This window comes from Bemisia tabaci, chromosome 4, assembly GCF_918797505.1.
Source record: "Bemisia tabaci chromosome 4, PGI_BMITA_v3".
Lineage (NCBI taxonomy): Eukaryota > Metazoa > Arthropoda > Insecta > Hemiptera > Aleyrodidae > Bemisia > Bemisia tabaci.
Window position 1 is genome coordinate 20576547 of NC_092796.1, and position 12248 is coordinate 20588794.

Genomic DNA, 12248 nt, shown 5'->3' on the forward strand with positions numbered 1-12248 from the left:
GCATCGTTCGCTATAGCTCAATCGGTAGGGTCGTCGGTTAGTGTTAAGTAGGTCCCGGTTCAATTCCCAAGGTAGGTCGAAAATTTCTAACCATCATAATCGGTTTAAACCACGTACCAATGGTTTCATTATTTTTATTTTTCATGGTTTCAAAAATTATTTCCACAATTAACCCCTTTCCACCATCCCCTAGCTGCGAACCCCTAAATTTGCGGCTCCCGCGAATCCGTCCGGCGTCGGAGTGATTTCTATGCGTACGGCACCCAAAATCCGTCCAGCCGATTCTCCGTCGGAGTGACTCCTCGGTCCGGCGAAGTGAGGGCCCGTTCTTACTCGCGCTTGTGCTGAGTCTCACTCCGTTTTTTTAACAGTGTACACATCTAAAATGGTGGAATTCCGTAACGTCTTGAAGAAGATAAGTATTTCTATGATCGATGTCATTTGCCAATGCTTGCTTTTTCTGGTCAAATATTGCTCTCCGATTGATTTTTCTCGATTGAATTTAACATGGGAATTGGTCAGGATCTATCTCCATAGTTGAACAGTTAAGACGTCAAACCTCAACGTGGTTAAATTGTAACCTTAGCCGTGCAAGTATTAGAGTTTAAAGCTAACCAAAAACTAGGATCGCAAAACCTAAGATCGTTAATTTTAATTCGTGACTACCAATTGTCGAAGAAAAATTTGGTTCTCTTCGCTTGACAAGCGCATCTAGTAAGAAAGGTTAATTAAAGACCTCTTATATTTCCTTATTTTGATAGTGCACTTCACGATTACAAGTGATTTTGTCATTGTGCAAGAAAGTAAAAGATGAGATGCACTTCACGATTACAAGTGATTTTGACATTGTGCAAGAAAGTAAAAGATGAGAGTAAAATTGAAGAGGGAATTGAAGAGGTCCTAATATTTACCAAAAAGAAGTATAATGAAAACCCGATGAAGCTGTTCCTGTTACGTATTAATTTTCGACATATTTATAATATTCACACCTAGGAACGCGAAAACAATTTACATGAAGCGAAATACCCTGCGTATTACTCAAACCTAAAGTATTAATTGCTAAATTTTCCTATTTTTATTATTTTATTATTTTACCATCTTCAGACTTGGGGAAAAGATATTTTTCCCCGAAAAAGCAATCTGCGAATTTTTAAAAAAATAAGCAAAGAAATTTCAAAGCATCCAGCAGTAGCAGTTTCTTCTGTTTCAGGAGATGTTTCGGAAAATTGGGTGTTGCCAATCACATATAATAATTAGAGGCAAAGATAGCAGAGCGCGGTCTGAACAAGAAATGTTTGTCTATTTTGAAGGCTGATTCAATCGAAACAAGTAGGTTTTTCTGAATTTTCTGTGATGACAGCAAGCTAATTACTTTTAATGTTAAGCGGAATTCCATATTATGTACGATTGTATCTGTTAGTTGTTGAGTCTATTGCAGGTCAGCAGGGTTGGTTCAAATAACTTTCAACGTTTTTTAGACTTTCTGTCCTTACCGTAGACCCTGAACTACAACTTAAATTCAAGGAAAATACAATTATGAACGTTCATAATCACTTTTTGGCGTCACATCTCACTAGACCAAATTCTGATCATCATACATTCAAAGAACATCGCCGCAAGAGTTAAGTTCCCCTTAGATTTAGCACTTCTTGTATGGTCTCCGGTAAGGACAAAATTAATTTCTTTGGTCCTTATCGTATACCTACCATACAAAAAAAGCTCTGTACTTTTAAATACTTTTGACGGCGATGTTCTTTAAAATCATGATAATAATGTGGTCTAGTGAGCTATGCCGCCGAAAAATGATTATTAACGTTTAAAACTTTATTTTCCTTGAATTTAAGTTGTCGTTCTGGGTCTACGGTAAGGACAAAAAGTCTAAAAAACGTTAGAAGGTATTTGAGGCAGCCAAGTATTAGTTACCAACATAAGTCCACATAAGTAGATCAGGTTCCACGATTGGGATTTTATTAAGTGTCTCTTTTCGTTACTCAGTGTTTTCCTCTCTCGCCTATAACCCTATGAGTGTTAACTCTCGGTACGTTTGATCCTCTTCTTACGGAGTTTTGGATAGAATTTAAGGAGACTTTTTAGAATCTTCAGGACAGTTACTCAATCTGGAAGCTTGCAGGATTTTAAGAGAAGTATGAGAATTCTAGTTGAAAATGGAGGAATGATGAGCGATATGAATTTACAAATTAGGCGATGTAAGATATACTGTACAGAAGGATTTGAGTAAATCTAACTTTCTTTAAACTCAAAATAATCAACATTTAAAAGGTTTTTTGGACGGGGGGGGGGGGTTGGGCACTGCTATCAAATACCCCTCAAAAATTTCATGCGCTGGACTTTCATGTACTAATTGTTGCCCTATTTCCTCGAAATTAAACATGTGATTTCGAAGAAAGTTACGCATATTTTTTCTTAAAATTTACGGATATTTTAGATTAAATTGTGAAAAGAATTTTCAGGAAAATTTGATGGAAATTATCAAGCATTTCTCAGAAAATTCGTTTTTTATCGAAGGAAATATGGCAACGCCTGAAGCCTCATACGGCGTTTATCCTAAGCACGGCAGAATAGTGGCAACACATGTAGGGGAAGATGAGAGGGCGATCTTCCCAAAGGCTCAAAGATTTTTTTTTTTTTTTTTTTTTTTTTTTTAATGTAATTATCCGCTTTTTTTAATGTAATTATCCGCTTTTTTTAATGTAATTATCCGCTGTGAGAACAACAAAAAATTATGTTACAGGGGTTCCTGACTAAAAAAAATTCTAGAGAGCATCCTGAGCATCCCCTCTCGTCTGGCAGTAAATCCTGCCGACCCGACCCCCCTCTCCCCCCCCCCCCCGTTGCTTTTCCAAATTTTGTTCCGCCCTCCGCACCACCACTGCACGGATAACTGAAAAGCTGGATGGACATACCTGCAGGAAGGCAAACAGGAGGAGGCACAAGATCCCGTACTTCATTTCTAAGTGTCATGGGCCTTGGATCGAAGTCACGTTACATCCTTAAAATCATGCTGCGGGTGCGAGGCTATATAATAATCCGTTTTGCGAGCACAGTTTGCCCGCACAAAAGCACTGTTTTCCAAAAAGTACCACTGGGGCTCAAAAAGGAAACCGGCAACAAATTCAAAACGAAACGAACTCAAAAAGACCGCACAGAAAAACACTCACACTGGTCAGATTGCACGCGGGGTGTTCCGTAAAATTCCAAAAGAAAAGAGAAAGAAAAACGGGGAAAAAACTGAGGAAAAACAATCTCTCCGGCTACTGAAGAGGCTACGTTCGAGGGTATGTATTATCCGCACAAGCACTAACACTGATACACGTATCACTAGGATTGCACTGAGGTCTACGAGGGCGCGAGGGGGTGGCGACGCGACGCGGAGCAGGTGCGCGAACGCGAAAAAAGTTTGGGGGTCGCAAATGCTTTGGCCGGGAGCGTGGATCCGCCTGGATTCTGGGTCTGTTGGAACTGAGGAGGAAACGCTGGAAGCCGAAGCTCTGGGCCGGTGGCAGGACGAGGATGGCGAGAAGCTGCGCGCGCAGCCCGGAGCGAGCGGGCACCAATGGCGAGGCGGCTCCGGGACCCGCGGACCTGCCCTGTGGCAAACGACTCTCACGGATGGGGCCCCGCTGCTCCTGCACTGGATCTGGCCCCGCACAGTGGGCTCTGCTCTCAACCGACCGACTCCTTGTTGATGCTTGATGAATGCTTCGTCCGACGACCTTTCGACAAAGCTCTTTATCCCAATGTTGTTTATCGAACAAGGTCAAACGAAAAGCTCCCTGTCGAGTTCCGAGGAAACACTATGTCTAGAAACCTTGGATTTGGAGTCCTCCCCTGATGGACTATAATCTGAAAAGGAAAATTCCAAAGTAAAAAAGTCCGTGAGATAACGACAGAGACAAGAGACCCTATCTTGGCCGTTGTGGAAGCTTTTACTATCGGGACTTCAGCATTCTACTGTTGACTTACCTCCATGGTTGATGTTCGATAACGTGTTGGCAGTTTCGTTTTGCAAACAAGCCGAAAATGGCCGACGTTTGGGAAAGTTGTTTGGCTCATGACGTCATCCGAAGCTCATCATCGACCATGTAGGTAAGTCAACAGCCGAAACTAGGGTGATGACTGTTGCTCCCTAATATTTGTCCATGAGGAATTGTTGAAACCCCGAAAGTAAAAGCTTCCACCTGTCGCTAGGAGGCCAGTGGAGGGTCTCTTGTCGCTGCCTTTAGCCCTGCATAGACGATCAAATTCCAAACCAATTCCGATCAAAGTAGACATGCTGATGACTGGTGGTCACCATCTACCATCAAATTTTGACGGGCCGCACTTATTTGTTCAAAGTGAGATCAGAACGGAGTGCCACCATTCATCATTTCCTGCCACAGGAAACATTTCTGCCAAGTTTTCATTTTAAAATGAAGCAAATTAATGAGTTTAAGACTGGTGACTCCCGACACTTTGATGCTACTTTGATCGGAATTGATTCGGGAATTTGATCTCTATCGAGGCCTTTTCGACAAAGCTCTTTATCCCAACGTTGTTTATCGAACAAGGTCAAACGAAAAGCTTCCTGTCGAGTTCCGAAGAAAAACTATGTCTACAAACCTTGGATTTTCCTGATAGACTATAATCTGAAAAGGAAAATTCCAAAGTGAAAAAGTCCGTGCGATAACGAGTTTGAAGAATGACATCGTGCATGATGTCAGGTCAAAAACAGTTAGTATGGTATGGTATAGGCACGAGGGGAGAACATCAGACGATCGTTTGGCCAAGCAGGTTCTCGGTTGGGTTCCTTCCTCCCGGGAGGAGCCGGCGCGATGTAGACGTCCTGTGAAAGGTTTGAGACAATGACTGAAGGAGAAGATCAGAGTGCGTCAATTGCCTGATAGTGGGAGGATGTAGGGAGCAGTGGCGGAGCGTGAATGCTCGATTATCGATATTTCCTCATATGAAGCTATGGTAAAGACTCGATTATTGTTAAGGTATTCGTTGCGAACACTGTGGGTATATTGATCCTTTTCAATAGGTTTAAATGAGAGATAAATCGATACATCAAAAGCAAGTAAGCCACACCACTGATAGAGGCAATGACGATTGGGTGTCATAGAGAATGAAACTCATCTGTAAAAACGGATGGTATATTCCGAGCTGAAAATCCGTGATTTTTTCTCATTTTTTCCGAGCTATAAATCCAAGATTTTTTCCAGGGTACCTTGGGATGAATCGACGAACAGCTATCTGACCAATAGACGTCGAAAATAGCCCACCATCAAATGACAATTTTTCCTGACAGTGTAGTAAACAGCGTAGAGTGGTGCTTTGTAAATATTCTGTTAGCATTTACAAGTCCTAGAAAATGTAAAAATGTTTAACTGATAGAAAATTCTTCGAAGGCTCAAGCTTTATCTGGGTCAATTGAGAAGCCACTTTTTTGTCCGGACGAAACCTACAAAGTGTGCATAATGTAAAGTAAAAATAAAATAAAAAGTAAAATTTGGTAAACATTGGCATGTTCATGCCAACCGCATGTACTCGTACTCCCTGGTGGCACATTCAGGGCTGGATTAAGGGGGTGGCCACATGGGCCGCGGCAAATGGCGGCAAAATTAGGGGGCGGCAAATTTTGCAATTTTTTTAAATGCAGGGTACACAAAAATAATCGGATTCGAATAAAAGTACAAAACAAGAAAAGGTAACAAAATCTCTCATTTCCTGAGAATTCATTAATTTCTAATTTTGTCGTATTTCAGTAATACAAAAGACTGCGCACCTTTAATTAGTTAAGTTAAGAGGGAAACCAAACACGTAAATTGGCCTGGAGCGGCGCGGTCGTGCAGAGAGAAATGATGACGAGGACTTGGGATGATAAGGACAGACCCTCGGCGCGGCGCGGCGGTCGGCATGTAACACACATTAGCGCCTACGAGACTGCAAGAATACTTCACGCATTGCGTCAAACACAGTACGGTCAACAGCGGTCGGCGCAGCGTGAAACGCACGGTGCCTACAAGACTACATGAATACTTCATACATTGCGCCAAACACAGTGTGGTCAGCGCGGCACGGCGGCGGAAGTTGAAATTATTAAACCGCATTTATATATTCTTTCTTAATTTTTTAGTTCATTTCTTACAAATGAAAGGCCTTGTCCACACAGAGATAGGTTTACGGAACTGAACTTTCGCGCGAAGTTCCGTGAACTTTTGCTGGTAGTGTTGACATGGCCTACGCAAAAAATGTGTCCAACACGAGTGAACGCGTCTTATGCACCCTTCTCCCTCCGGTACGTTCACTTGATGGTTTGTATTGATGTTTCAAAATCCGATAGGCTTAGGAAGGCAAGCATCTACTTCTGGACCAAAGACTTTACACTCAGCCTCCAACAGATGTTGCATTGATATTTGATGCTCGAGTGCCGAAGGTACTTTAGTCTATCAGAGGTTTCTCCCTTCGAAAAGAGATAAGTCACGAGAATTCCCGTAAAATCTGGCGTCTCAGTGTCTCCAAAGCAATTAGGAAGCGAAATGTTAGTTTCATTAGACTGTAAAATCCAAAATCTAATGTAATTCTGTATTTATTGTACCGCTTGGCAGTTCTGGTAACTATATCAATGGAAGATGAATTAATGAAACCGACTACGCAGACAAATTTTCCTTTAGGAAATCCTGACAGTGCGAGATAACCCCTATAGATCCTATACTGAGAACAATGTTTGTTTTCGTGCGTTACTTTCGGTTAACATAGGAAGCGAAAAACAAACCAACACTTTAGTGTTGATTTTGGCACAGTTAGCGGTGAATTTAACGCAGAAAACAATGAAGTGACGGGGAAATGCATTTCTCCGATTGCGACTTGCGTATTTACCATTCTTTTTTCACCTAATTTCTTCAAAAAAACTAGCTGACATTTTTTTTTGAAATCGTTCAACCGAAGTATTGTGTTACTTCCCGTATTAACCAAACTTTAGCGTTGAAATTGTGTGGATGCGCGCGCTTAATTGCAGTTACTGAATGATTTTCGTTCCGTTTAGAGCTAATGTTTCGCTGAATCACGAGACGATGTTCTCATATCAATTCATTGTCATCCGACACGCCCTTCAACAAAAACTAAACAAGAACGGAAGTTTTTTGCCAACTTAATTTAGGCGTAACATCTCACGGGACAGAAGTTTAAAAGACCGATTTCGGTGAGTAAACTTTCTTGTTTGAAGTCGAAGGTTGCAACGTGACGTGACACTCGCTCTTCAAGCCTGCAAAACTTGTGCAGCTTGCAGCACGCATTGAAATGAAATGCGTTGATCTTATTGTTAGTCTGCATTAGAAAGCTATTAGACCTATCTTTGAAACAAGACCAAGAGAAACCTTCTACTTAGCTTATTTAAGAAGTACTAGCATTTGGACTGAGTTAAGCAGAAAGGAACCAACCCATATTTTGGGAAAAATTGAGTTATGAGTGGTTTTGAACTAAACCACTGCTCTACTATCTATCGCCAAAAATTCAAAGTTTTTGTTGGAGCAAATTTTGCAGAAATTGGACTTGAAGTTTACCTTTTACATTGCGTCTTATGCAGGAGCCAACACTTTAATCTTCTTTTCCTCGGTTCGATCCAGATGTTGCTTGGTTCCTTTCTGTTTAACTCCGTCCATTTATCTCACTACTTTATGAACGGCCTACGTCTTTCACATAGTACATCTTTTGAAAAGGGAACCTCCGGAAGCTCAACTTTTTGGCACAGATTTAGAAGTTATGTGTGAATTTTGGATTTCTCGGATAAGCTCATCGTGAATTTGAAGTACAGCTCTTTAAAATACAGTGCTTCCTTTCGCTGTTGAAAAATTCTGCAGAAGACCCATTTTACCCATCGTTCTTCACCTCCCTTCATTTTTTTCTCTTATTTTTCTTATACTTTAGAACATTCGACATTTCATGGAACGATTAACGAAAGGAATGGCTACGGATGGTAAAAGGAACTGGAAAAAAGCTACCTGTTTAATTTTTTTTCCTATTTAGTTTCTTTACTTTATTAAATGGTAAATTTGTTACCAAACATGACACTAACAAACGCAAACGTATTTAAATAAATTACTTTATTACACTTACCTAATTTTTTCGAAAGTTACACGATTTAAAATTTCTAAGAGAACGATGACTCAAATCAGCAATCAAAGTCAGCGAGGTAATTTCTCAAAAAATAATTGGCGCAGAAAAATATACAGAGGAAAGAATCGTTCGTCAATATACGGAGACTTAGATTCTCGAGCTGCCTGATTAAATCTAAAAACGCGGGGTTGCACCACGAGCACGATGTTGTGAAAGCATAAGTGACCACTTAAAACCGAAATTTTAAAGAAGCAAAAAATGTTACTACTTCATCTTTGCACCACTCAAAGAAGAGGCAGTCGGAAGCATCATTATTCTACGAAGCAAAAACTGAGGGGGCATTCCTAATCCGTTCTCTGGTTCAGAAACATCTGGAAAAAGATAAATGCTGCAAATTCCGTGAATTCTTCCGATTGACTAAAGATGAATTTACTATGTACTGGGACTGATAGAGGATGATCTTAAGACACAACCAACAAATCGAGTTTGAGACCATACCTCACCAAAAGAGCAGCCAGCAATTATGTTATAAGGTAGATTTCCTTTCAGTTATACTTCAATGCATGCTTACTATAAGAAAGTTCAGTTATTAACACGCAAAATTTTCGGAGCAGCTTTGATTGCGGCGTGTGAATGAAAGAAATCAATGATTTTAGCTGTATGTTACATACTGTGCTACTTCGGTATTCGTGAAAACAGTCTGTTGCCTTCCAGGCCCCTGTGTTGGAAGTAATAATTTCTACCGTCCATTCATTTGAGATATACGATACTTACTTTCTTGTTTGCTTGTTACTTTGTTTTATATTTTATTTCATTAACTTTCAAGAGAACTTGATAGTTTACATCTAAAAAATAGGAATAATTTGTACAATCACGAGCGAACATTGATGGGTAAGATGGGATTCATTCATTCATTCGGAGACGGGCATTTGCAGACCACCACTAATCAGTCTGAACGCAGCCCTCAATCTGATATTGCAGGATCTTTTATATTTTACCCAAAAACTGATGCCCCTTCTACCTCGTTCACAGTTACTCTATAATAGAGGGGTCTTCTTGTACTTCTTGTAACTTTCTTGTACTTGATTTCAGAAATGCCTACACCCTAGTCTATGAAGTGGAAAATAAAAAAAAAACCTTATATATACAGTGTACACCTCGAAATATGATTTTGCTCATACCTGACGTACCTTTCATACTTTTTTTACAGAGAAACTCCACCCACGGAACAAACGGGACCTACGCCTAATCCGCATCAAAGCGATGATAATGAGCAGCACGCAAATGTGAGCTCTGATCAAGGTAAACGGCAACGAGAAGAGGATGAGCCAAATAAGGCTTATGAAGAAGATAATGTCCTCCGGCCGCCAAAAAAGCGCTTCCAAAGGAATAGAGGTTATAATTTTTTTCTTTTTATTCCTTCCCACCTTCTTCTTCGTTCATGTTACTTCCTAAATAGGTCTATGAAGTGGAACATTAAAAGAAAACTTATATACATAGTTTACCTCGTAATATGAATTTGCTCATACCTGACGTACCTTTCATATTTTTTTACAGAGAAGACTCCACCCACGGAACCAACGGGACCTTCGCCTAACCCGCATGATGAAGGTAATTCATCACCCACACAACCAACGGGACCTTCGCCTAACCCGCATGATGAAGGTAATTCATCACCCACACAACCAACGGGACCTTTGCCTAACCCGCAGCACAGCGATGAGCAGCACGCAAATGTGAACTCTGATGAAGGTAATTAATATAGACCATTAAGAAATGTAGAATATCACCCATTGGGTGTTTTCTCTGATGTCGCTTTTCCCCTAAGCGGCACATTCTTCGCTCACTTTACTTCCTAACTAGGCATACTTGGGTAGTCTATAATCGAACTTGTTCATAAACAAGGAGTACGCTTGTTTATTTACAGGGAACAACTTTCATCCCATAGGGGGATTGATTTTTAGAGTAGGTGGTTCGGAGGGGCACTTGCATGCGGCGGGGGTGTTTTCTGATTAACTGCATGTAAATGAAGAACCTGGAGTTGGGGTCCCTCCACATATAAATTTGTTCATACTTACCCTTGCTTTCACACATTACAGGAAATGCGCCCAACCCGACCACCGCTATTTCAGAAGGTGACAGTGGTATGTGCACCGCAGAGTGGAACCTTTATGCAATGGAGTCAGCATTAGAATCCAGCATGCTAGAGGATTTTTATAGGAAAACAAAAGACGGGTTTCCGGAGATGGTGCTCTTAACCAAACATGTTGGTGACAACAAACTCCGTGTCAAATACCATCCTGACAACTGGCCAATCAGTAAGGGTTGGTTGTTGTATCCGCGAGAAAAAAACGCTAAAGTGGTAAGTTTTATGCTACTGATAAAGTATAAGTATTATTTTTTTATACATCCTCTTCAAAGGAATTTTATATAGTTAGTTATAGGTATGTTTTTAGCTTCCCACAAAGGCAACATTAAAATACTGGTTGTGCTTTAGCGAATGAAAAAAAACAAATATAAATTCTTTTTAATTCTACCAGGGCTCTGCTGACGATCTGGAGGTCTGCCACCGCCTCATTAATGAGCTTTTGGACGAAGCGGTAACCTGTCATATATACGGTAAATTTTCTTCTACCCATAAACGGTTTATATGTTTCTGGGTTTTCTCTTCGATTCTGTCTCTCCTAATTCATGTTGGTCAAAATGGGTTTTTCCTATTCCCCACCCTACTTGTATTTTTTATTTCATTGTATTGTTATGTCCTGACGGAAAAATTGTCCTTTTGATGCAATTATTTCTCTAACTGTCATTGTGTTTTTATTTACCCTTAATTACAGAGCGAGAGTGAGGCCGAGGATGAAAGTTCAAACCCGGCGCGTTAAACCCAACCCACTTGTGTCGCAGCTTCTTCTGAGAACGAGGTACCTACCTTCTAACATACTTATACAGTAAAAAAGATATTTCAGTGCCTAAATTTTTTTATTAAGACTGCCCGATTTCCTCCTGTATGTGTTTAGTTATAGCACCAGTGGTATATTTCTTTTCCAGGATTCCCCGTTAACGCAATCTGCAACCCAAAAGATTGGGGTTCTTGATCGGCTGCGCACTACCTCATCTCGGCTGGCTCGACGTAAAGAAGAAGAAGCTCTCCTATCCTCCAGGAAAAAGCAATGATTGATAAGCAAGTCAACTAGTCCCACGGGAAAAATTAAATGCGTCTTTAGCATTTACAATGCTGAAATAAATTGCGAGAAGATTCATGCTCTTTTACATTTTTTTCTCATTATTGTAAAAATTAACTTATATAAATCAAGTTGGAAGAGCTTGGGTATGTAAACGATGGAGTAGCCAAATGGAAAAAAAGGTAACTACTTATTTACTTTATTTGTTTTACTAACTTTGTTTATCTTATTGTCCGTCATTTACTTTCAAGATTACTTGATGATTCGTATCTTAAAAGAAAGATACTGTAAGAAGAATCAATCGTCCCCAGAATCGCAGAAATTAGTAATCGAAGATTCTGAAGAAGACTTTGATCCCTGGTTTCAACAAAACGGGGCCCCCGCTCATTTTTCTTAACAAGTTCGAAAAAAACTAAACACTGAATTTCCGGGGCGCTGGATTGGACGGCGCGGTACTGTTGAGTGACCTCCAAGGTCACCTGACCTCACACCCATGAACTTCTTTCTATAGGGGCGCATTTAAAATCGGAAGTTAAGACGGCAGTTCAAAACATTCAAGAATTGAATATCCAGCTCATTGTGGACGAGTGTGCAAAAATAGCACCTGAAATGTCAAGAGAAGTACGAAACGCTTCTAAGCATCGGTTACTTCATTGCCGAGCGAAAAAAGACGGGCAATTCATGGTCCACTTTAGGAAAAAAACCTGATGTAGTGTCCTAGGGACAGTTCGGGGAAACACCTGTAAATAAACTAAATTAAGAGATACTCTAGCTTAGGGAAAAATGAAAACCCTTAGATATAAGAATTAAGGAAGATACATTAAAATATATATAAGAAGGATAATGATGAACTAACTATTAGAGTAATATGTGATAGTGGCGTTGCTGTTCCACCAATTATAGATAATTGTAAATAGGGAATTATGCTTCTTCTTTCGGGTGGGTTGCTGT

General features: G+C 40.3%; 1 protein-coding gene across 1 annotated transcript in view; it reads right to left on the reverse strand.

Annotated features, from left to right (window-relative positions):
* Positions 1-3903, reverse strand: part of Ser (protein serrate) — a 243687-nt gene extending 239784 nt beyond the window's left edge. Inside the window, exon 1 of the mRNA XM_019049018.2 lies at positions 2925-3903. Within this exon, the coding sequence (XP_018904563.2) occupies positions 2925-2969 (45 nt within the window). The 5' untranslated portion in view covers positions 2970-3903. The remainder of the gene's footprint in view (positions 1-2924) is intronic.
* Positions 3904-12248: the final 8345 nt, after the last annotated feature.